At 41.9% G+C, this 27,137-nt stretch overlaps 1 protein-coding gene across 2 annotated transcripts in view; it reads right to left on the bottom strand.

Moving 5' to 3' along the window:
• Positions 1 to 6,150: 6,150 nt before the first annotated feature.
• mtss1 (MTSS I-BAR domain containing 1) overlaps positions 6,151 to 27,137 on the bottom strand; it is a 74,540-nt gene continuing 53,553 nt past the window's right edge. Inside the window, exons 7-14 of one of the 2 annotated variants that reach the window (XM_049578289.1) lie at positions 18,690 to 18,847; positions 18,483 to 18,590; positions 17,788 to 17,885; positions 17,251 to 17,329; positions 13,509 to 13,640; positions 13,209 to 13,359; positions 12,743 to 12,769; positions 6,151 to 11,307 (exon numbers count right to left, since the gene is read on the bottom strand). In XM_049578289.1, the coding sequence (XP_049434246.1) occupies positions 10,226 to 11,307; positions 12,743 to 12,769; positions 13,209 to 13,359; positions 13,509 to 13,640; positions 17,251 to 17,329; positions 17,788 to 17,885; positions 18,483 to 18,590; positions 18,690 to 18,847 (1,835 nt within the window). In that variant the 3' untranslated portion in view covers positions 6,151 to 10,225. The remainder of the gene's footprint in view (positions 11,308 to 12,742; positions 12,770 to 13,208; positions 13,360 to 13,508; positions 13,641 to 17,250; positions 17,330 to 17,787; positions 17,886 to 18,482; positions 18,591 to 18,689; positions 18,848 to 27,137) is intronic. The other variant, XM_049578298.1, reaches the window with a different exon arrangement.

Genomic DNA, 27,137 nt, shown 5'->3' on the forward strand with positions numbered 1-27,137 from the left:
CAAAACCACAAAACAAAAAAATGAAGCCAAATCAGATTTCTGTCATGTATCTTTGAATTGCTGACTTTTTATATAATGTTTTTAATTGTAATAAAGAAGTGCTAAGATTTAATTCATCAGTGGAACTATTCCACAGAAGTGCTCCTTTAATGGAAATACACTTTATTTTAGTGTTTGTTCTAACTGTTGGTTTTCTAAACATCTCCGTTCCTCTGAGCTCACAGTGTCTATCTCTACTTTCAAAAAGAGTCTGTATAGTGTTTGGAACAAGGTTATTTTTAACTTTATATATAAACTTTATTGTGTTCAATTAAACTAAATCATAAAATTTTAGTATTTGCAATTTAATAAAAATGGATTTGTTGAGTCTTTATATGCAGCATGATTGATTATTCTCATAGCTTTTTTCTGTGACATGAATATGGGTTTTATATTGGTTATATACGTATTGCCCCATACTTCAACACAATATGTAAGGCAGAAAAAGAGCACAATACAATATGTATAGAGCATGTTTATGTAATATATATATTTGTATCTATATAGTATTGCTATTGTTTTAGATATTTTGTTTTTAACATTGCTTATGTGTGATTTCCAGGTGAGCTCATAATCAATAATCACACCAAGAAATTTATGAAAAAAGTACAAGCAGTTCTCACCAAACCCAAAGCGTGAACCACACACACACACACACACACACACACACACACACACACACACACACACACACACACAAATTCACCCTACATTAGTTTCTCCAAACACTTTACCAGATGTACACCAAAACTAGATAAGACAGCCTTTTGTTTATACAAGCGTTTTTTTTTTTAATCTTGACCGCTGTTTACTAATCTAGACCACATGGGGTGACCTTTAAACTACAAACAAGGCATCAACCAGGGGCCTGTATCACGAAGCGAGATCAACCTTTCCTGGGTTACCCAGACCTATCCTGGGTTGACTAACCCCAACAATGGCAATCAGGATAATCGGTATCACGACGCTGGATATCAACTCGATAACTCAACCCAGGGCTGCTTTATCAAGAGCCATGAACGCGCACGCAGAGGACCAATCACAATCATGAGAGAAGCGCAGCGTCACTGAGCGTCACTGAGCGTCCTCACAGAGCGCCGTATGTGAGGGGGAAAGTATTTCTCGTGAGGATCAGAGATTAATTCTACTAAAATATGAGGAGGAGAAAAGCAACATTAGAGAAAAGGCCAACACCGTGGCAGCTGCAGGAGGAGGAAACACGCGTGGCAACGCATAACAGGATGAATAATGTTTAGTTTTAGTTTAGATTAGTTTATTTGCACATAATGTTAAAAACAGACAGTATAACATTTACAAGATTAAAAAAAGAAAAGTGCCGGAGAGGTTAGAAGCCACTAAAAGCTTATCAAAGAAATTCCCCTGTCAAAACATCAATGAAATCACATAATAGACAAGAAAAAAAACGGGTGAGGAAAGAAGAAATAGAGGAGGAGAGAGGGAAAAATCAAGACAAAACAAGGCAGCAAATAAAATGATGTGTAGGTTAAATTATTCATCACTGGTTCAAGTAGCTACAGTACCTGTACCTGTACATCTGACACTGATCACACCCTTGAATCCCATGAAATCAGTGCTGCGCAGATGAATTGCGTGTATTACAATTATCGTCTAACATCACTGCGTCTGATAAACTGGTCTTCCTTGTCATAACGTTATATATGCTACAATAAAGCTTAAAGCTGACGCCACAATTAAATCATATCAACACCAAATTGATAGTCTGAATAAAATCATCCTGATATTGAGCTGTGTGAGAAATTAACAGCTGCACAGAAATATACCGCAATATTACGCAGATGAAAAAATGCAGTCCGTGAGGTTTGTTTTAAATGAGAATTAAAAGACAAATCTTGATCAAATATTACTCCGAGGTTTCTTACGGCAGTGCTAGAGGCCAGAGCAATGCCATCTAGAGAAACTATGTCATCAGATAGAGAGTCTCTGAGTTGTTTGGGGCCAAGAACAATAACTTCAGTTTTGTCTGAATTTATAGTCACAAACAGACACAGAGCTCACCTGGATCCAATCACTGGGGGAGGGTGATGTCCGTTCTGTGCACAAAGTGAGACACTTGAGCACTCAGTGGTATCTTGTCTTCGGTTAGCGGGCTTATTTAGGGTACTGCAGGAATGGGTGGAAGCTTTGAGAGAGACTTTCTCTGTCCCCTGTTTTGTATTTGGGCCTAAATATGTATCCAGTAAGAGATCAACTTTGGTTCTAATCAATTCCCTGTTTGGAACTGCAAAGTTAGCTATCTGTAAGACCAGGAAGAACCAGATGTTAGGTCAGGGGTGGACCGACGTAGTGCAGAGTCTGAAGGGTCTGGTGGCGGCTCGTCTAAAAATAGAGCACGCTTTCTATACCCTGACCAATAATCTGGGCTCTTTCAAGGCTCTGTGGGGGATCAGACAGGCTTTATGTTCACTGACAGAAGATGGTTCACTGGCCCTTAATTTTTAACCCAATACTGTGTGTGTGTGTGTGTGTGTGTGTGTGTGTGTGTGTGTGTGTGTGTGTGTGTAGATAAGATACTGTAGCCTACATGAATAAATAGAATGCCGAGGAATACATGTCGTAAAAGAAATAAAATCATTATAAAGAATTCTAAAGAATTTAAGAGACGAATAGCAGAGGGAATAAAAGATTTCAAAAAACGGTTAGTCTTACAGACAGGTGAGACATAGCGGCGACCTGAGGGCAACTTAGAAAATTCATCTGCAAGCACATGACCAGGAGAAGACAAAATACTCTTTGCCTTCCTCAAAGTTTGTTGGTCACAGAAGCTGGACAAGTCCCTAAGTTTCACTCCTGTGATCTTGGAACATGTTTTAATAATGCTGTACAAGCTGTTTTTATCTCTCAGCGTAAGGCTGGGGAACCAGCAGATAAAGGAGAAACACAGGAGACTCTCCATAAAAGACTGATAAAAACGACAAAGAATAGCAGGACTGACAGAAAAAGAGTTCAGTTTGCGGAGAAGGTGAATTCTCTGTTGCCCTCGCTTCACAGTGCCTGCAGGGATCACATCAAATTGCAGCTTCTCATCAAAAAAGGTGCCTAGATATTTATATGAAGGCACCCTTTCCACAGTTTTACCATGGATGGCGCTATCTGCAGCTGGGTTTTTGTTGATTCAGATCCTTGAAGAAAAGACAGAAGCACAGTGTCATCAGAGAATTTGACTCGGTAGCTGCCTCCCTTGGCACTCCTGCATTCATCTGTATATAAAATAAAGAGTAAAGGGGAGAGGACGCACCCTTGTGGTGAACCGATGGACCAAGCTAAGGAGCCTAAGACCTTCTGCTTTCTGTTAGTTAAAAAGTCTGACAACCATAAGACAACCTGGTGGGGCAGATTAAAATCATTTATCAGCCTCCTAAGTAAAAGATGCGGCTGCATCAAGTTAAAAGCTGAAGAAAAGTCAGCGAATAAGAGCCGGGCGCGGGCTTGAGGTTTTTCCAAGTGTCTATAGAGGCAGTTAAGAATAAAAAGCTTGGCGTCCTCCACGCCTTTCCCTGCCTGGTAGGCAAACTGAAGTGGGTCGATTCTCTCCTCTATATGTGAAAGAATGATGCTCTTCATAATTTTCTCAAAGACCTTCACACACAGTGATGTGAGTGCTACTGGTCTAAAATCATTGAGTTGTTTGGGGGATGAGTTTTTTGGAACAGGGATTATGATGGAGGATTTCCATAAGTCAGGGACTTGACTGCAGTTGAGTGACATCTGAAAGATGTGGTGGAGGACACTGCGAAGTTGGTCAGCACAATACTTTAATGTACGTTCACAAATTCCATCTGGGCCGGAGGCCTTTCTTACATTCACCTTCTTCAGAAGGTTATTTGCACACTCCTGACTAATGACTATATTGCAGTCAGCGCCAGAGGAGATACCCCGCTTAAGAAGGGAAAGACTGTCTGAGAGGTCATGGTTTTCAAACCGTGAGTAAAAGAGGTTAAAAGCGTTTGGCAGATCTTCATTGCTTCCCTCTATTCTAATTGGTGTTCTGTTGTTTTCATCTTGGATGTTAGTGGCTGAGGACGCCCGCAGATCACCACTGCTATACTTGTGTTCTACCTTGTCCTTATAAGCTCTTTTGGCTTTCCGAATTTCATTCTTAACCTCTTTGTTGATGTCTTTCCTTTCCTGGTTGTTCCCTGTATAAAAGATTTTTTTCTTCTTATTTATGACATTTTTCAAGTCTTTCGTGACCCACGGTTTGTTGTTAGGATAGACAGTGATGTTCTTCTGGGAGATATTAATGTCAACACAGAAGGATATGTAGGAGGAGACCGTCTGTGTCAGTTCATTCAGGTCAGAACATGAATCATAAAAAACATCCCAAGCTGTACATTCAAAACAGGCTTTCAAATTGTCAATACTGTCCTCTGACCAGCATTTCACTGTCTTTATAGTCCGCTCTCCTCATTTACAGACTGGCCTGTAGGTCGGTAGAAGTAGGACACTGCTATGATAGGAAGCTCCCAAGGAAGGCATGCGGATGGACCTGGAGGCATTGGCTACTGAACCATAGCACAGGTCAGTAGTGGAGTTCCTCATAGTTGTTGCACAGGTGACATACTGTTCATATGTTCTCAGTGTTTTGTCAATTCGACAAATCCCCTAAAATAAATTTAGGAGCATCAGGAGAGAGCGCGTTCAGCTTGTTGCTCACTTCTTCAATCAGCTGACAGGCTGCCGTGCCGTCAGCTCTTGGATGAATGTACACAAGAGAAAAGAACAGCTGAGGGAACTCCCTCGGCAAGTACAAGGGGCGAAGCGAAATTCACAAAAGTTCAATGTCAGAGGTACATATTCTCTCCTGCACCACGACAGTATTGCAGTATCTCTCATTTATATAGAAGTATACTCCGCCTCCCTTGGATTTGTTTGTTATGAGAGGAGAGCGGTCCAGATGGATAGGGTGACCAAGGGAATACTTCACCCACAAAATGACCATTTGTAAATCAGTTAGTTGTGAGTGGCAAAAAAAAAAATCTACACACTTAAATTCATGCAGTCTTTGCCCTCCATTACCCATAACACCACAGTATTTAGTATTAAAAGCACAACAGCCTTCGATGCTGTGGAATTGCAGAGAGAAGATTTTGTGTGAAAATGTAATGAATTGATGGGCAACAGGATAGTTCACATGACTGTGTCTGATTGAGCTGGTGTGATGATGTGAACAATCCTGTTTCCCATCATTTCAATGAAGAAGCGGGACTTGAAGCACAAGAACAGAGAAGCGAGCCCCATCCAGTTTTACTGAACAAGCTTTAAGGCTACAGGGCCGGGAAGCTGTGTTGAATCAAATGAAGAGGAATTGGGACCGTCTAAAAGTTGATTTGGGTAATGACCGCCTGGTGACATCAAAATGAGGTGAGATTTGAGGTCTTTGTCACATTCCTTGGGCCATCCCTAAGCAGCTTTTGGGATGTGAAATGGTGCACTGCCCTGCTGGGGGGGCCACTGCTGTCAGGGAATGTTGTGACAATGAATATAAACGGAAACTTTGCTCATATTGAACCAGCTGTGTGGCATCGCAGTGTGTGCAGATGATGATATTTGGCTTCCCCCCGTGCTGCAGCCAGCAACTGGACCTCCACTGCTGGACAGGCAGGGATCTCTGGGGGAAGTCAAACAACATTCATCTGCACACACTGTGATGACACACAGCTGGTTGAATATGAGCAAAGTCTCCCTGCTTCCCTTCACTGGTTCCTGTACAGCAGGGTCGGTCTTTGTTTCACTGTTATAGTCATTAAGGAGCAAAAGCAGCATGTGTATACATTCAGTAGGCTATATCTTCAGTAGCTAGCTAGCTAACCTTACACTTTTCAGGGTTTGGTTTTGGAACAGGGAAGAAACGTATATCTTTTTCCAACCTCTCCAGGTAATGAGTGTCATTAACACACGACGTGCCCCAGGCACAACACTTAGCTCCAACTTAGATCCAACTTTTTAATTTTCATTTCCCCCAAAAAGTTAAAAGAAAAGAAAGATCCTTCCCGTTAAACACTAAATAATAAGTGTTTGAGTTGTGCAGTGGCTGTAAAAACAGGACACACAAAAACAGAACCACCAGACTTGATGAATCAATTATTATTATTATCATTGATCCCACAGCGAACGTCAAAAGATGAAGGACAAAAACATTTCTACATTCTGTTGGTTCATGTCGTCCATACGTCTGTTTAGTCCTTCGTCTGCTTCTCGACAGTCGGACATCCAATCAGGCTTCAGATCCTCAAACATCAGGAAGTTCACTGGGTTTCCTCCTTTAAAGCTTTTCTACAAAAATATGACGAGTGACGACCGACGTGTCACATCTGATCACACCGTCTGATCCATAAATCAACAAAAATACAATCAGGATATGTATACATACATTTTTTATATATAGATTTAGATCTCTCCCAGGAATAGAAGCACTAATATATACACACACACACACAACTGCTGTGGGGCGAATTGGGTCCAATCAATCAATCAATCAATTGAATCATCAGAAGGCAGCTTTTCTGTCTCATCAGCAATATAAACACTTGATTCAGCGACAGGAAATCTCTCAATACACAAAAGCTTCTCTGAGAACAGACCAGAAAAGACGAGGCTACATTTCCCAGAATGCAGCTGGTCCCTGCCTGGCAGCTTCCCAGCAGGGCCGTAACCAGGATTAAAGAAATACTGAGGTCTTGAGCCAAAATCCCTACGGCAGAGCTCCACACACCCGTTAATGTTTGATAGGCCACAAACCAAACTACCAATCTTTTATGTGTAATAAATGTGTGCGTAAAATGTCACATTTGGTTTGCTGGCTGTCTTCTATGTAAACTTTGGGTTTTGGACTGTTGATCCGACAAGAGGAGACATATATCTCGGGCTCTGGAGTTTTTTTCTTTACTACTCCTTGATATTTGATGGACTAAATTGCCACATTGATCAATAATAAAAACAGTTATTAGTGTCAGCTCTATCAAACTCCACCTCATGTCATTTAAAACATTAACAGAGGGCATGACCTCAGTCTTCAGTGAAAGCTACGGCCCCGCTTCCCAGCATGCTCTGACAGCTCATCGTATGAAGTCGACACTCGACGGGCAACTTTTAGAGGCAACACGTCTTCTAACGGATCTGAACCACGTCATTATTCAGTCTGAAATCTTTTTAATGTTCAGGAGAGGGAGACCTAAAAAGCTGTGCTGATTGAATTCATGCTTGTTGCTAATTTTCTAGAAGATAACGTCCCCAATTTTTGGAAATATATTAATGGACACAACACCAAAACATCAACTGAAAGTTTCTGAGATATGAGCAGCGACTCAGAGGTCTGTAACGAGATCACTGTACGTGTGATCTGAGCCGAAATAAAGAACAAAGAGAAAAGCTAAAAATAAAAAATAAAAAGCTAAAATATCAATGAGGAGATTTATGAGAATTCCAGGTGAACAAATTAACAGACCTAAATATTTTACCAACTAGGAACAGGATCCAAATAGAACCAGCTACTGGAGCCCGACCAAACTCTGTACATAAATAGTTTAATTTAACGTTAAAAGTTGAACGCAAACACTACGGCTCATCACAGTCCTGCACTCTGATTGGCTGCTCATGTCATTTAAAGAAAATAAAGCTGCTGAGTTACAAGATTTTAGATCAAATGTAAACTTAACAGAATTTCATTGATCCTTCAGCTGAATTCAAACACTCAAATTCTACCTGTGTCTTTATTAAATGTATCAGTCTTTCAATGTGAACTTTTTAAACTAAGAAGAGGGACAGCTTTTTGCCTTTGAAGGGTAAATCGGAGACTGGTACGTAAAGGTTTGATTTCTTACAGTAAAGATGGAAACAGCGCCATGTTGGAGGAGTGACAATGAGGGTTTGGTACCATTCACATTTGTACCGCTTCCTGTACCCCACAGTACCTTCTCCTGGTACTTTGCTCTCTCTGTAATAACAAAAAATGAGTCTTAGTTTAAATAAAACAAGTCCAAACTTTTAGCTGTTGGCCAAAGTGAAAGGAGAGTCTGTGGGATTACAGACTGCAGCAGAATGAGCTACTCTTTGGCTCTGTCAGAGATGACTCACTCTGCTACGACCAGGTGGCAAAATGTAGATAAATATATTTATTCAGTGCCTTTTTTATTGAAGTTTGACACCGATTGATGTAACGTGAATCAGTACATGGTAGTACTGACGTAATTTGGGCAGTACCTTTAAAAGTACCGAGCTCAACACCCAACTCTCTCAGTGACAACAGATTTAAAACCGCAGAAACATGAGAAAAACGATGTTTTGTCAAATGTGAAAATCTGTTTAAACTGGTAAAATAAATAATTACAATTAAAACAATCAATTGATCAACAGAAAATTAATCAGCAATAAATTAGTTGTAATTTTTCAAGCAGAAGTTAGAGCCGAAAATATCCATCTTTAAATTTTAAGAATATGTGATAATGATCACTCGCTCTAAAACTAAAGTTGAGACGCATCAGCTGCCTTATATTATTAAAAGATTATAATTATCACATTTAACAACATTTACTGTCATTTGATCAGGGAAAGATTATTAAATGTTTCTGTGGAGAACTTGTAAAGACAATTGTTAATCAGTGTCATTTAGGGCCCGACTGATACTGGACTATTGTATAAGTTTTTATTATAAAACATAACATAAATATTTTGATAAGTAACCTTTAAATTCAGTTATGGAAGAATTGTGACCAAGAAATGTCCTAAACAGTGCAAAAATAAATTGTCAGTGCTCTCTGATGGACAAACTTTGTAATGTGCTGACATTTCGTGTTACTTATTGGCAATTTAATGTATTCGTACCGCTGTATATTTCAGCCAATAAGTAACAAAAACGTGCCAAAAATATGTACGTAGTAATTCAGAAACAGTTTAACATAGTTTATCCACTCAGTACAAGTCACAATGCAACTACATTTAAGGTATTTTTAAATCAAAATAACTGCGTATGTTTAAAAGTGTCAGCCTCAAAACTCTTTTTAGATTAAATGTTATCTAAGAAGTTTATTTCCTGTGTTAGAGGGTTCAGATACATCTTCCAACATGGCGTTGTGTCCCCTTAACAGCTGACTGTCACAGATCTGTACGTCACCAGCAGCTTCTACTTCTCTTGATAGTTCTGCTTCTCATAGCCCGCGATGTTCTCAGCAATAATGTTGCCAATCTGCATCTTCCAAAACAATGTTGCCTCTAAAAGTTGCCGACAAATCCCTGTCTTCTTCCTCTTCTTATTATTCCTCCATAACCAACTAATTATTTACACAGTAAACCAAACATTCGCACACAGTAACATTTTTAATCCTTTTCCACAAACAGAAACCCTCAGTGGCACCATTTGGCATCCCTGGGCACTGCTGCCACTTAAAGGTGAAATCCTGACTCATTTTCAGTTCAAATTTCTGTACGGTCAAAGAAAGCGAGTGACCTCTGACAACACGCTGTTAAGCAAAACATCCGACCTCCCCAGGTGCTCCCAAAGCTGTTTTTGTTCTCACATATTTACAAACTACAGAGCCAGTTTTATTCCAGAGTCATGAGCGTCCCAGGCTGTGTTTGACTCTTTGAGATGATCAGGAACAAACCAGTCACTCACTGTTCAGATACACTGACTCACAGCCAGCTAAAATCTGCGCTCATCATGGTTCAACCATGTGACACATTGGAGCTACAGGACTAATCACTAAACCCCACCCGTCTGGGAGTCTAGGCAAAAAGGCAAATCAAGCACACCCAGGACTGAAAAGGATCTGAGACACTAACAGCTTCCTGTCTGGCTAATTAGCAAGCCAAATACCGATCATTAAAAAAAAAAATCAATAGTTCTATTGGTAAGACTGGGTCAGACAAAAACTTTATCCACAATCAAAATGCAAAAAAACAAAGGGCGAGAGACGGTCGCTGCAGCAACAGGAAATGACGAGAAAGTCTCAAAAAAATGTTTAAAACAAATCTAGACGGACTAAAAGGAAGCAGATCTTTAGAAAATAAAATAAGACACACGTCGAGTTCCAGCGATTGATCGGTCCACAGTCGATGTTCAACAGGAAGTCAGAGTTTGATTTGTGCCGACACACTCAGGTGCCGTTAAACTAAAGAGTCAACCAGCAGGGAAGCAAAACAATCAGCCTTAGTTGTGACTGGGCGGAGGGGGCAGGAGAGGGGCGGAGCGATCGTTGGTGAGGGTCCGTTTAAGCTTTACTGATCTGAGCTGGGACAGCATGCTCCCTCCTCCCTCTGGGGGCGGCGGCTCTGGGTACTGGTCCTGGCTGAAGGGTGGAGGAACCTGGGGCTGGTAGAGAGCGCTGTGGCCCAGACTGGAGGGCGCTCCCTGGGCAGCGGAGGTCTGGAGCGTGGCCTGGTGCTGCTGCTGGTACAGCCTCTGTCTCTGCTGCTGGTTAAGTGGCTCTGCATACTGGTCTTGTTGGTGTTGCAGCTGCTGGGGTTGCTGGGGCAGTGACTGTTGATGGTGAAGCTGTTGCTGTGGTTGCTGCTGATATTGAAACTGTTGCTGTGGTTGCTCCTGCTGATGATATTGCTGCTGCTGCTGAATCTGGAGTTGCTGGTTGTGTGGCTGTAGTTGAGTGCGTTGCTGCTGATGATTTAGTTGTTGGTTGAATTGCTGCTGTTGCTGGTACTGTCTCTGTTGCTGCTGTTTGGCGTTGCTGCCCTCTGGTGGCAGGGCGGGTACAGTGGGTACAGGCACCGGTATTGGCATCTGACCTGGGACCAGCTGGTAGTATGGAGAGGAGGAGGAGGAGGGAGGTAAGGCACTGAGGCTCTGCGTGGAGGTGCAGAGTTTACTGTAACCTAAACCTCCTCCAGCTGAGGGCGCTGAGAAAACATTCTCATCACTCCCGCCATTTCCTGCAAGCGCTTTAAGAGGAACCTGCGGGGTGCTGATGGGGATGGGAACCCCCCCGCTGATCGTGCCCCTGCGGAACTGCGGCTTTGATGACGGTTTGCGTCTGATGGTTGCCGTGTGGGACGGCAGCTGGCGGGCGGACCTGCCGAGCAATTCAGGCTCGGCCAGTAGGCTGACGGTGGAGGCGGGGCGCTTAGACTGGGCATACTTCCTGTACTGGAAACTGAGGTCGGAGTTTCTCGGGATGGTCGAAGACTTGTCGAAGTCTGACTGGCTGTTGCCGTGGGAAAGGTGATGTAAGGAGATGGAGTCGGCGTCTCCGTGGAGAGAGATGGACTCGTAGTCGACTAGAAAGAGAGAGACAAGGACAGTGTTAGTTGTTGCTCTGCTTTCTGGATCATCTTGAAGACATTTGAGTGTTCATCTTCTGATCTGACAGACAGATGACAGCAGGAACACCATTACATCAGTGTTATAAAAGGTCAAAAACACACACAAGGCGAGGAAGTGTTTCCAACTGGTCAAAGTAACCTTCATTTAAACTCTACATTATTGTGTATTTTGAAAGGCACTCTAATAAAGGACTCTGATAACACTAATGACAATAAGTGACAACAACTTTGACTTTAGATAAACGTCAAATATGAGCATTTGATGCTTTTCTGTTTTATGTAATTAACCCTTCGCTGAGCCCCGCCCCTTTGTGATGGTCCAGCAAGCTGTCAGAGTAAGCATGGAGCCCACACTGTAACTAACTGCACTCACTGAAGAAATATTATCATATTTTTGGAGAAATGAAAGAGTGATTCCAGAGAGAAGCAGACAGAGGGGTCTACAGTCTGTGTTTGAAGGATATATCCAGGATGTCAAACTGACTCAGCAGCAACAACAGGTTAAAAAGACAAAGATAGTTAGAAGCTAAAGCCGAACTATAGGCTACAGATCACAGTGTAAAAGTGAACCACCACATCACTGCTGATCGCCACACAAGACAATGAATATAAAGGGAAACTTTGCTGATACTGAACCAGCTGTGTGGCATCACAGTGTGTGCAGATGAACAGTGTTTTGCTTCCCCCCGTGCTGCTGCCAGCACCTGGACCTCTGACGCCGGACAGGCAGGGATCTCCAGCGGAAGTCAAACAGCGTTCATCTGCGCACTCTGTGATGACACACAGCTGGTTGAATATGAGCAAAGTCTCCCTGCTTCCCTTCACTGGTTCCTGTACAGCAGGGTCGGTCTTTGTTTCACTGTTATGGTCATTAAGGAGCAAAAGCAGCATGTGTATACATTCAGTAGGCTATATCTTCAGTAGCTAGCTAGCTAACCCAACACTTTTCAGGGTTTGGTTTTGGAACAGGGAAGAAACGTATATCTTTTTCCAACCTCTCCAGGTAACGAGTATCATTAATACACGACGTGCCCCAGGCACAACATTTAGCTCCAAATCCACAAAACCAGCCTGAAAATGAAGGAAATCTGAAACAATGGAGCACAGCTGTGTTGTTGTCGGACCCTGGTCTGATCCTGATGCTACATTATGATTGGCCCGTCTGCATCTGGGGGCGGGGCTTGGCAAAGGGTCAATTGTAAATTAAATATCATTGGATTTCAAACTAAATGAGGTATACAACTTTAATTATTTCTGGAAAACCAGACCTAATTCGATTTGATAAGTGGATGCAAAATTTTATGCAGATGTGATGACGTGCAGTCGAAAATAAAGCAGACAGACAGGCAGACAGACAGGCACATAAACAGACAGGTAGTTAGAGACCTACCATAGAGTGGAGGATCTCTCTTTACAGCTGGAAGAGAAGGAAGGAAGTTTAGCCAAGAAAACACAAAACTACTTAAAGAACAACAGAGAACCGGAGAGGACAGAGAACACCAGTAACACACAGCCACACAGAAGGAACTAGAGAATAACTGAGAGGACAGACAGGTCAACAGAGTTCATCCAAACAACAACAGGAAATATGAATAAAAGACATCGGAGAGCTGAGAGGTTCAGTCGTACAGATGATACACCAGAGTTAGAGGTCACTGAGTGAGTGTAAAAACAGCTTATGGTTTCTAGTCGACAGAGCATCATCTGAAGCTCGTTCACATTTCTCTTGTTTTTCTCTGAAACCTGAATGAAAATCTTTTTTTCCCCCCAAAACACGATGAGCCTTATTAAGTCAAAAACGGTTTTGGTGCTTTATGGTTGTGTCGGTTGTGTGTTTGTGTGTGTTGTGTACTCACTGTGTGTGTGTATGGTGTCCTCAGAGCAGGACGGGGTGGTGGTCTGAGTGCTGTAGCCACTGGAGCAGTGCAGAGAGTCCCTGCTGCTCCTCGGAGCGTCCGAATTCAACGCTCCCAGCGTCAACGCAAGCTGATCCCGGGCCGAGCAAGACTGAGAGAGACAGAGAGGATGGTGAGGTTACAGAGTTAGGTATAATAAAGTTTAATATTTAATATTTGATAAGAGGAGAGGAGAGGAGAGGAGAGGTGGTGTGTCTTTGTGTGTGTGTGTGTGTGTGTGTGTGTGTGTGTGTGTGTTACCTTCCCAGACGCAGACATGGCTCGAGCTCTCTCTCCATGGTGTGAGTAAGCGTTGTGTGGGGGGGCCAACAGGCCGTTCTCTGCCCCTCCGCTCCCACCAGCAGCAAGCTGATTGGTGGAGCCAACCGAATCCTGTCACCAATAAAACCAGTCAGAGTCATTTTAATGAACATGTACTGTCATTAATACACAGATTATAATCCCATGGAGCCATCATAGAAGTCCCTCATTAGACTGTTCAGGTACAAAGCAGTCGCCTGGTTAATTACACATTATTAAATAAAACGTCACATATTTGTTTCCAAATCTGCAGATCATAAAAAAGTATGTTTTTGTTAAAATGAATACTTTTGAGTTACATGCAGTGGACTTCTACGTTGGCTGCTGGTCTGAACATCAACACAACACGTCAGTAGTTTAGTCTGTACTCTTTAAAAGCTCATCATTTTTAATCTAAGTCATTTCTAATTGTCAATTCTTGTAAAATGTTTTCCATGTGTCTCTTTAAAGTAAATGGCTCTGTTGTGTCAGTTAAGCCCCGTTTCCACCGAACACTTTTGGTAACTTTGGAAGCCTAACGTTTCCACCATAAGCAGTACTCTTAAAGGGACATTGTGTAGTGTTTTCAGTTGTTTATTGGCAAAAATCAATGTCTGAATTCATAAATATGTCATCACTGGTGTATTATTACCTCCACCAATAATCTGACTTATTCTCGTAAAAAGAGAACTCTGATTTGTTTGTATATTTTTTGGGGGTTCCATAACGTTTCGCCATCTTGAAAATACATCCGCCAGCAAGGGACATACAGCCTCAGCTTTGGCGTTTTTGTTGAGAGCCAGGCCAGCACTGCGTGACTGAGAAGCCGAAGGAGAGGAGCAAAAGACGCTTTGCTACTACCCCGTCACTACTGCAGCATAACAAAGTCCCACTCTTTGAGCATAATGCAGGATCATGCATATGCAGCATCACGGGAGACAGAATCCTTGTCACCAAGAAAGTGCAAAAGGGAATCAAAAAGGCAACGTGACCGGCGAATTCAAAAAACGATGGTCAACATTGGGGTCGCCTTTTCCCAGGTGGAAAAAGCTGCTGAAGGAGAAAGGTTTTAAAAGGGATGCTGTGATTGGCCTGCTTGTTATTTTTTCCCCGTTAGGCAGGCCAGGCCAATGCAATCACACTGATGTGAGGAGAGGGATGAGGTGTGTGAGGTTGAGCCGTTTGTTTCGATTTACACCCGCCCCAACAGTTCTACGTTGTAAACACAGCCAGCATGGTGAGGAGGGGGTTTGTCAACTCGCGTCGCGTGTGTCTGCGTAGGAGCCTGAATGAATACTCCACGAACTATCGGACGACATGGTTTCATCAATGTTATCATAGCTTTTTGGTACACAGCGGCTACCGTCGTTGCAATTCGCGTATATAACAGTGAGGCGTGAGACTGCGTGTTGTCACTCACTGCTCCACCCAGCACTCACTGTATTTCCTCATTATCTGTGACACAGATGGAAGTCTGCACCTGGTTTATCGTCCACAGAACGAGGCTGTGCGCCAACATTTTCAGAACAAAATAAAACAGGCTGCAGTGAGAGTCTCTCTCCATGGGATATTCAAAAACAGCGGGTTTGTGCATTTAGTCCTCCTCAGGCAAGCTCAGGGGTTTAGTGTTGCTGTAGCCAACAGGAACGATGCTCTGAGGCGCTTTTTTTCTCTGAGTGAGGATTAGAATATATGCAGTTCACATAACCCGATCAAAATTGACATATAATGCTTGAAGATCCACTCATTACTAAAAGTGTTTGTCGTATAAAAACTCAAGTGATGGTCGAAGCTTCGTTTCCACTGAGCTGAGGTCTGCGTCGCCTCGATGTGTAATTATATTTCTGGGGAGGTGCAAGTCAGGCTATGGTGTAGGTACGGCGTCGATTAGCACAGAAGTATAAATCCCGCATTATGGTTAAGTGCCTGGCTTTGGGGCACTACCTCAGCGAGTACTGATGGAGGGAAATATGGCTGATATTACTAACTTAACAAAATAAGACGCATCTCACAGCCTGATGTAAGATTGACTTGAATGACTGTAAAGGAGTACTGCGTCATTTGGAAACTGGCTTTGCAGCTGAAAGTATTTCCAAAAATTAAAAAATCTGTTAAACTGTTGGTCCAATATGTACTGAGAGACAAACACAGTGTTTCAAAAGAGTCAAAGACACAAAGAGACGGATTCATATAGATACAAACAACATGTTATAAGAGGACAAATACACAGAGGTTAAATACACACACGGCCAGGCAAACACACAAAACCAAATCACTGTACATGTGAAAGCGCACAAATGTTCAAAGTTTTATGGAGCAGAGGTTTAAAATGACTCCAGATTTTATGGGATGAAACCAGCTGGATTAAAGATATATGAGGCTGACCCCGAGACATCTGAAGTGGATAAAATCTGAGACACAGAAAGGTGAATCAAAGGGTATAAAATCAGTGTGGGCTGATGAACATGAGGAATAAAACAGCGGGAGATAATGTGACCGATGGAGGACAGACGGTAAAAACACAGGACGGTACTCGGGTTGGGAGGAATGGAATAGTTTTAGTTTTTTCTCACGGTGGTCATATCCCTGCGGCTAACGCGGCAGCTCAGCGCGGGGTGGTGCCCATGGCCGGCAGTGTAACCGTAGCGACCACGGCTGCCCTGACGCCCGAGGCGAGAGGGGGAGTTCCCTTCGCTGAGGGACCGCCCGGTTTCATCACAGCCAATCAGCAGATAGGGGGAGGAGCAGCGCTACACACAGGAGAGGGTTAGAGCGCTGTGTAGTCTTCGTCACGGTGAAAAGCTTTTATTTTGTAGATCCTCAAAGCTAACATTGTCATTTCAAAGTGTGTGTATGCGGGGGTGGGAGTTAGCAGATGGTTAGAGTGTGTGGGGTTGTTGGAGTGTTACATTTGAGTGAAGTGTACCTTTTATATATTAAACATGTTGAAACCGAAATTCCATTTTAGTGGAATTTAAGTTGAAAAGCATACATTTATCTACTCTGGCTGAAATTAGATAATTCTCTGTAGTGATGTTACAGACAGTACATGGCCAAAAGTATGTGGACACCTGACCATTCGAACCACAAGTGTTGTAAGAACATGCGATTCCACAACTGGGCATTAATCTGCTGCTGTGACAGTGTGACAGCCTCCACTGTTCTGGTGTCAAGGCTTTGTCACCATTAAGCCACAAGAGCATTAGTGAGGTCCAACACTGATGTTGGGTGATCAGGTCCGGCTCACAGTCGGCAATCCCGTTCATCCCAAATGTGTTGGATGGGATTAAGGTCAGAGCTCTGTGCAAGCCAGTCTAATTCTTCCACACCAAACTGGGAAAACCAGACGGAGCTGTCTTTGTGCAAACTGCTGCCATGAAGTTTGAAGCGCACTATTTTCCAAAATGTTACTGTACGCTGTAGCCTAAAGATTTTGCAATCCAGAAAAACAGCCCCGGACCAAAGGTGCTCCAAGGTGTCCACATACTTTTGACCATATGTTGTACATAAAAAAGTACGTGACAAGTTCTATCAAACATTTTAAAGGTCATCAGAACTATTCTGGAGATGAAAATCATTTTGAGATATCGACAGATGGATTTTGTGTCTGAGCCAAAAGTTAATAAACTGTATAAAATGCAACTGCTCCGGTGAAGCAACTCTGTGTCTGTGGTGTGTGTGTGTGTGTGTGTGTGTGTGTTACCTGGATGTGTACTCCATCGACAGCACAGCTGATGGAGTCCAAGGAGGGAACATGTCTCACTGATCCGGACTGGTAGTTACTAGAAAAGCACATACCAAAAAAACGTTGGTTACGTACTGTAACCCCAGATTCTATGAGTATAGGCGCAGCCCTCTAAGAGCTGTCGCTATTGGGTTTATCCCCGCGCGCATGCGGGGCCTACACGAAATAGAACAAAGTTTACAGTGAAACAGCACCGACAGACTTTGATCTGCCAAACACATAAAAATGCAGCTAAAATCTGGAATGTCAAAATCAGTGCATGACGAGGAATCATGTTTGTACATGCCATGTCCACTATGGCAAGGACACTGCCTTTATACATGGGACACCCACTCTACCCACTGACCTACAAGACGCCCATTATGTGATCTTATAACACAAATAACCATCCAAGATAACATTAGTTATTACTACTGTTAGAAACACTGTTGGTAGAAGTACAGCATGCATTAATCTAGAGGTGGTGTGAGGTTTGTGTGTTTGTGTGTGTGTTACCTGCTGATGCTGCTCTTCCTGGACAGAGTGTTACTGGGAGAAGCTGGAGGTGTCTGATAGGTGTAATTAAAATCAGAGCCTTTCAGGTCCAAAATCACCTGAGACACAAAAAGAAAACACACCAACAATGTAAATGAATGTGTAATTCTGCCTCTCAGTACTCTCTAACCTCACTCCCAAAACTCACTGGTTACTACTGAAGACTTTAATCTATATTAGCGCTCACAAATATGTGGTTTAATTTAAAAAAAAGTCTAAGTAATTTCCTCAGCTGGTCACTGTAGTTTTATGAAATGTTACTCAATCGGGAGGAAATAGTTCATTTGTATGGGACTGTTTTTCATGGCAGATTAATCCACATTTTGTGTTCTCCTGAGTATTTGGGGCAGCAGGGTGGTGTATGTGAGACTGAGTTCAAATAAACCACAGTGTGTTTGTTAATGGTGATGAAGGAACATGTCACTCAGTGCAGCAGAAGCTCACTGATGTGCCTTTAACAGTTTTTGGATAACAGTAGAGCTCTGTGGCACAGAGAGAGATGATAAATCAGACTTTAGATACACTCACAATACTTGTTCAGTAGGATTAAGGAAGTTTAAAAAATATATAGAATATGACCCTTCTTGACCTGGTAAAAATGAAATATTTGGCCTGAGGGTGGCGCTAGAGGAAATGTCAGAGGAAGAGGAGGGTACCTGCTCACTGGCTGGTGGGAGTTTATTGGGCTCAGCTGTCAGGTTGGTCAGATCTTCTAGGATGGTCTGCAGGTGGGTCACCTCACCCAGCATGTTGATCTCATGGTCCTACACACACCCACACACACACGTTAATAATTATTCTGATTAAACAGGTTGTAAAGGCTGCCACAGTCCTGTACACACACACACACACGCAGCACTGACCAGTACAGGCTTCAGCATGCTGACGAAGCTGCAGTAACGCGCTCTTTCTTCAATCAGCGCTCTGCACACGGCACGTTTCTCCGTCTCCTCCAGGACGGCGTAACGCACGTTGACGTCCTGCAACGCGCTGTCCAGCTGTCCCCGTGCCTCGTCCTTCCCTGCAGAAACACACACACAGGAGGAGCTGATGATGAAAATCCAACAACATGAGGGTAAGTTTCTTTATTGAAGGAGCACCTACATTTTCTCCTTGGAGCAGGATGCAAATATTTTTGGGTTCATGAAAACAAAAAGCGACTGACTTTCTAAAACTAGCCAGTTTATTAAATGTATATTATTGTGGAGATGAAGACTTTTTTCACAGTACAGTAACCATCTCAGGAACTATTGTGGTTTTACGGTAATACAGAATCTATATTATTATCAATCAGAATGACCCTTAAAGGAATCAATGAAACAGAAGGGTTATTGTTGGTTGAACAAATGTGTTATTACTATAATTGAAACTTGAAACCATTTTGTTAATGGAAGAATGTGTAAAAAGCCTTCCCTTTTTTCAATATCGTAGATAAACACATGTATGATAACCGTTAGCTGTTATATCATGCTATACCTTAAAACCGGTAAGTCGCTGCAAGCCTAGTCTCAGAGTTATGAGTACAGACTGATATTACTGGTATATAAATACCATATATCCAAAACTCTCATTTTTTATTATTATTTTCAGTATTAATTTAGGCTTTTATCAAGGTAAATAAAATAAAACAATATTTCTTTGCTTATTTTTTTTGTTGCAAAAACTGTAAACACTCCACTGACATATAACATTTGAAAACAGTTAAGTACAAATTCGTCAGTGCTGTGTCAGCGCTAGAGAAAGGTCTGAAAGCACTCGTTTTATTTCTGGTATGGGGGCAAAAAAACAACGACGACGGGTTGTTCGTATTTCACTAAACCAATCACAATCACTGTGATGGCGCTCTTGCAAAATGGTAGGACGCAGACAGTGGATGGGGAGTTGAATGTTGTCTGAAATACTCCACCAATGGCAGGCTTACACACACAGTACACATCCACTGAGTCAGGCTAAGTGTGTTTATTGTGAAGTGTCTTTGGCCTCACTGAAATCAAACTGAGCCTGACGTTTTACTTCAACCAAACAGAACAGACATGAGACTGGATTAAAAATAAATAAAACAATAAATTAGAGTCATAATGCCATCATATGCTGTTGATAATAAATCTCTGAGACAGTGACAACAGAGTTACAGCATCATCAGTAACTCCTCACACACTCAGGCTGTGATACCAAGCTCCTACCAGCAGGGGTCAGCAACATATTACAGAGCAGCTGGACATGAGGTAAGGACATAGAGACACACACACACACACACACACACACACAGTGCAGAGCGTCAGCTGTTTGTCACATACATGCAGCCTGATCTTTGAGTCTGAGCTCCAGTGTGTAATTGTTCGATTATTAGAAACGTAGATGATGTCCAACCACCTGATCTATTGATGTATTGACATATCTAATACATATCAATAGCTCATCAACAATTTCGCACCAGTAAAGCAACTAAGAAGTTGCAATGATAGTGATGCTGAAGAGAGGGAAATCATTTGACCTTGAGAGAGAGAGACACAGAGATGAGACCTCTCTGTCTCTGATGTGATTTACGATAGTGTTTACTGGACTTCACCACTGGCATGTGATCCAGACCAGCCTCATCGTGTGATCCAGTCCTGAAACCAGCACATGAAAACCTCTGAAACCCACTTCACCACCCCCTAAAAAAAAACAAAAAAAACATAACTGTTTCTTAGACAGAAACCACTTTTACAAAGCGGATAACCAGAGGGTGGTTCTGGAGTCGTCTGACTTCAAGATGAAAAACATTTTGAGGCTCTTTAATCACAAATATAAGACGACCCTTATCACTCCAATTAGAACATGATCTCTTTCAGAAATAAGATGTAAAATACTCAAACTATATGCTACTAGAATCTATGCCAATATTTTTCATTTCAATTGTTTAACTGCTGGACCCAAGAGGTCTTCTACTTCAGTGAGTCCATTATCGGCCTAATTGCAAGCTTCCACACCATCGTAGTCCACGATATGCAACTGACCCTTCGCTAAGTCCTGCCCCTGGACGCAGACTGGCCAGTCACAACGTAGCATCGGGCCGGCTCAGACCAGGGTCCGACAACAACACAGCTGTGCTCCATTGGCTCTAATGCAGTCTGCATTATTCTGCACAGTGAAGCTGAAACATCTAACTGATACAACACGAAGCAAAACTGAGGAGAAACTGTGAGGAGGTGGGCATTAATTAACCAGCACTCATGTTTTCTAACCACATGCAGAGACACTAACAGTAGCTGATCTGTGACTGTGTGGTGCTGGTGTGGCCTGAGCTGGGTGGGTTCAGACCTGCAGGTAGAGACAGACAGACAGACGGGGCTCTGACCTGCAGACCACCCAGCTGTGGAAACACACCCACTGAATGTAAAAATAAGTGCAGCAACGGTGGAGGGAGCGCAGAGCTCCACCAACACAGAGGAGTTTAAGTACAACTCACAGAGCTGCAGCCTCCGTCAGGGTTTCATTTACTCATTTAATTACATACATTCACTCCATCTTCAGAGGAATCATTGTGCCTTTTACTCTGCGACATTTTTTGACAGTGACAGCTACGAGTTACAATTCAGATTAAGATTCTACATACAAAACCCACCATGAGTTTAAAACATGTGATGCACTGTTAAAGATAATCTACCAAAAAGTGTATTTTTATTAAAATTAGCGCCCTTTTGATCGGCTACAACAACAAAATACGTCATCATTATGACACTGGCAGGAGCCACTTTTACTTTTGATACTGTGATTACATTTTACACATTTTTTTTTACTTTGCTTGAATACAATTTTAAGTGCAGGATTTTTATGCAAGATGTGAACACTTCTTTCACCGCTGTTTCTCACTGTCATATGAATACAGAGGTTTTGTTTTCGAATAAAAAACCTACACCCATCTTATTTGTGAAACCCCAGCTCTCTGGCAAAATCTCAGGAACTGATCTTTTGATATTTTGAGATATTTTTCAAGCAAAGGCGGTAAAAACAAAACCTCTTTCTAACTTCAAGAAAGAAAAACAGAGACAGTAAATCCTGTGGAAAACAGTGAGAAGCAGTTTCCAAATCCAAACACACACACACACACACTGCAGACTTTGTGTCATAAAGCTCAACCTAAACACGACCTGTTCACTCAGGTGTGTGTGAGTGTGAGGACAGAGGATAATTTCCATGTTGCCAACAGAAGCTCAGTGTCGGCGTGCTGTTAGTCTGCCTGACGTCTGGCCTCTGTGGAAACACACAGACAGGCTGCGTGTTGTCAGACTGTGTTTCTACAAGGCTCTGGCTCGCCACCCACAAAAACACAAAGACCTGAACTCAGAAGCTCCGCTCTGCACAGAGTCAACTCATTCGCTCTGTTAAAAAGGTGAAGCACAGTTCAGACGAAGCCGACTTCCACCGGCTGGGAAATGTGCTGTAATAACACCTCTTGTTTGTCTCCAAACAGGTTCGGAGTTACTTTAATGATCACTCTCTGACTCGGAGAAAGAGATCATGTGGTGATTTAAACATTGATGGGTATTTTTCTCAAAGCTCTGATGTGTCTGACTTGGCAGTAAATATTACAAAAGTGACTGAAAGCTAACAAACAAGATGCCTCATGCTAACCAGAGTCTCAGTAACTTAATCTGAATTTAATTCTATTTAAGTCAGACACAGCACTTCTCAGTGGTGATCTGTCAATCAAACAGTGTGGGCAGGACCAAGTTTGTGTGTCCTCACATGCAACTTTATGTCATCATCTATGACCCCGGCGGCTCTCTGCGAAATTACACACACCTCCTCTTTTGTTTCTTCCAAGAAAAGTCTGAATATGTTGTCAAATTGTCTTTATGTCAAAGAATCCAATGAAAAGGCCAAAACCTAACAAGTATTGTGTGTGTATCCGGAGTCTGATATTTCTACTTCCTCTGTACTGTAGTGCTCCATTGTTGCCCAGAAAGTATTCAAAACACAACAATGAGCCACACTGTTCCTTCATTACCATGAACACACACTGTAGTTTATTTTGATTCAGTCCCACACACACACTGTCCTGCTGCTTCAAACACTCTCTAGAACATTGGTTTTCAGACTTTTTGTGTCCAAGGCTCACCAAAGGGCAAGCCAAAGTCTCAAGGCACGCCTGTATTTACATCTGTGCACAATAGCTTCTCTAATGTGTGTGTTATCACTCTTAACACGACATAAGACAATAAAAAGAAGACAAAATAAGACTTAAGAGAGTTTTCGTGATACTGTTGTGATATTGTCTACCTTTTAATGGTAGGTCGTCTTCACTGGTACTTTGTTGTAATTTGCTCCGTACAATAAAGTGATCCATTGTCCCAGTCACGGCTTTCTCCTTTTAACTGTTATCATCCCTCACACTGGCTCCCAATCAGAGCTTTTGATGAGTCATACTTAAAATTCCCACGCAACAAATCAGCTTTCTGTGAAGGTTTTTTAAATCAATTTAAACTGAATTACATTTTTAGCCTCTTTATTTGGAAATACTGCAATAATTTTGTATGGTTATCACAAAATCCCATGGCACGCCATTTGAGAACCACTGCTCTAGAGCACCGAATGTGGATTAATCTGCTGCTAAAAATAGTCCCCAAGAGATGCACCATTTTCCCGTTTGAGTGATATTTGATCATGACTACTGTTTTAGGAAGTTCTTCATAGTCTTCATAGAAAACTAAACCATTCATTTGTAACAGGTTTTTAAAGCATACTATGAAAAAACATAAACAAAACATTGTACACAGGACTTCATAAAAAGGCAGGGGTGGGAATCACCAGTGGCCCCATGAGACAATATTATCACGATACTTCAGTCATGATACAATATTATTATGATTTTTAAGGTTTCACCTGCAAGTTATATCCCCAGAGGAAAACTTTGTCTATATCTGTTTTATCGAACAAGATAGAATCAAAAATGAGACTTGGCGTCCATGTATTGATACCATATTGCCAAGCTATTGCTGCACAGATTTTGTCCCCCAACCCTTTAAAAAGTTAGGTGCTAGACTTGACACCAGCACACATCAAAGAGGAGGCTATGAAAATCACAGACACAAAAATAAATAAATAAAAAAAGCAACTATAGCAAACGAGAGTGAATCTGGGGTCTGCGTTCACTTTCATTTTCGCTGATACCGTTTACAAAACAGCAATCGACAAACACTAGATAGTATACCTTTAAAATGTACATCCCAATGAGCACTACCGTAAGAAACCTCGGAGTAATATTTGATCAAGATTTGTCTTTTAATTCTCATTTAAAACAAACCTCACGGACTGCATTTTTTCATCTGCGTAATATTGCAAAAATTAGGCCTATCCTGACCCGAAAAGATGCAGAAAAATTGGTCCACACTTTTGTTACCTCTAGACTGGATTACTGTAACTCTCTATTAGTCATTAGTCATACTTCTACTGTTATTATACACATATGATTATTGTCACACATGTATACTGCCAGGTATTAATACATACTTTCAACATATTGTACCACAGTAGCCAGAACTATAACTATAATATTATTACCTTCATTAACGTTGTTGTAAGCTATTACCGTTACCTTCTGTCCTGCATCTCTCTCTGTCTCATTGTGTCATACAGATTACTGTTAATTTAGTACGACATCTACATCTCCTCAGTTGCTCTTCCTGAGGTTTCTACCGTGTTTTTCCCCGTTAAAGTGTAACGATATTGGGCTTTATAAGTAAAATTGATTGATTGACTGATTGATCCTCACAGCTGAGAAGTCACAGACAGATTAACACACTGTTGATTTTAGTCTGTTTATGGGATTTATTGATAAGAATAAAACTACAGAATGTCTCCAGACCTCAAGTTTTAACACACAAAATATAAGCTGACAGAGAGGAGAGGAACACACCTATTACTGTGAAAATAATTATCATAATATTAATGACCATAACAGAGGGACTGCAGACTGACTTGAGGTGTTCAGAGTGAACACAACAGTTACAACCCTTCAATACTGTCAGAGCCTCATTAGTGGCACTTTCTTTAGCCATAAACCAGTCTGTTAGCATTCCTCAGTCACACGCGTACTGTTAGCCTCAGGCTGGGTTAAACGAGGAATCACCAACAGTGATAACGAGCTGCTGCTGAGACGGAGACGGGTGGTGTGTGGGCTGGTGGGTATTTCTGACTACAGATGCTTTAGATGGTGACTGCAGTGTTTTTCAGCATGTGGACTCAGAGGGGCTGTTTATACTGTATTAATATACACAGAGGTTAGATTAAGTCATCAGATCTGGTCCAGTATGATGATTTGCACAAGAATCAATTCACTTTGAACAATTATTCAATAACTTATCTTGTCTGAATTCATTTTAATTACACATATTGAACACAATTTGATAAAAAGAGCACATACACCAATCAGCCAAAACATTAAAGCCACTACCACCTGACATGTTCCACCCACTCAAACACCGCTGCAGACTAAAGCTTTATACTCCAGGTCTTCACAAAAAGGGAATTTTATCCTAAAAAGGCTGTTAAGACCTCTATCCCCCGATCACCATCTCCCATTTTAACCCTTTCTACACAGTTTGTACATGTCTTTCTTCTAGACATCTGTTGGTCATCTTCATGAGGTAACAGATGATGGTAAACAGTCTGTACTGACACATGTGCACATGACCAATGTGCCGTCTGCTGATGTCTGCAATATACAGCATGTTCTTAATTATGATGATTCATTCTCAGCAGTCTTAATGTTTAAACTGCTGATTTCAAACGCTTATTCATCCAACCGTCTAGACCATCTGCATCACACACTGATGATGTCATCAATGTCAGACAGGTGGGCCAGGTAGGTCAGTTCAGGTGATCAATGTGTTTCTGAAGCGAGTTGAGACACAATGAAGCTCTATGCAAAAAAAAAACAAAAACCTTTCTTATTTCCCTATCTTCCAAACTCTTTCTCCCTCAACTTCTTTATACTTTAACTTCTCTCATTTCTCCTTTTACTCATTCAAGTGCTACCTCTCAACTTCTCCTCATCCTCCTCTACCCTCTCTATTCTGTGTTCAACACTGCATCTGTCTCATTCATCTCTTCCCCTTTTCCTCTCTGCACAGTTCACACACCTAAAACATTAAATTCAAGAACTTTTCCAGGACTTTCAGGCCCATTTGCCTCAAACTCAAGGACCCAACACGGCACAGTTTGAGACTTGAATCAAGACAGAGGGGCTTCAGAGTGTGAACACGTCTCTGCTGTGTTACAGTGATGGCAGATGATATCAAAAGAACCTCCATCTCTCTTCTTTTCTTGGACCAAATATATGAATTCAAGCACTTTCAATGACCCATGTCCATTTATGTCCATTTCAAAAAACTTCCAAGGCCTTGTTGTCCCTTTAATTCAAAACTTTCAAGGATTTCAAGGATCCATGGGAACGCTTTCTCTGTTTTTCATCTCTCTCTGCTTGAAAGGCACATGACATCATCCCTTTCCTCCTCCTCCTCCTGCACTCCCCCCCCGTTCTTTAATGCAACCACTTGAGAAATAGATAATTACATCATCCGTCCATCTTTAACCTCCTCTTCTCTCTGCTCGGAGTTGGGGATTCCCATTTTTATTGTCTCTGTCACCATAAACATTTGCTTGTCTCTTTGTTTGCTCTTTACTAACCTCTCTCCTCTTCCTCTCCCTCGATGTTCCTCCTCCTATCTTTCTAACCGCAGTGACCGCTGTGGAGTCATAGAGAGGATGACTCCAACCCCTCCCTTTAACCTTGTCTTGTCCTCCCTCGTCTTTTCTGTACATGGAGGGGAAGGTCAGCGGCCATCTTTAAGAGTTTCATCCTCTGCTCATGTTTCCCACAATCACCACAAAACTCGACTGGTGCTGCCAAAACTAGAACCTGAACATGACTCTTCTTCTCTTCTATTCCAAGCCATAATAGTCTACTACGACTCCTACTTGTAGTTCTACCCCTAAGCATGGTTCTACAAGTCCTACTGCTACTCCTAGTCCTACAATTCCGTCTTCTAGTCCTACTACTCCTTGTCCTAATACCACTACTCATACGACTACACCTAATTGTACTACTATTATTTCTAGTCTTACTACTACTCCCACTATGACTAGTCCTAGTCCTGCTACCTCTACTCCTACCACTCCCAAACCTAATCATACTACTCCTATTTCTAGTCTTACTACTACTCCTACTACTATTACTCCTAGTCTTGCAACTCCTAGTCCTACAAGTACTACTACACCTAATTGTACTGCTCCTATTTCTAGTCTTACTACTACTCTACTACTGT

This window comes from Epinephelus fuscoguttatus, linkage group LG1 (genome assembly GCF_011397635.1).
Source record: "Epinephelus fuscoguttatus linkage group LG1, E.fuscoguttatus.final_Chr_v1".
Lineage (NCBI taxonomy): Eukaryota > Metazoa > Chordata > Actinopteri > Perciformes > Serranidae > Epinephelus > Epinephelus fuscoguttatus.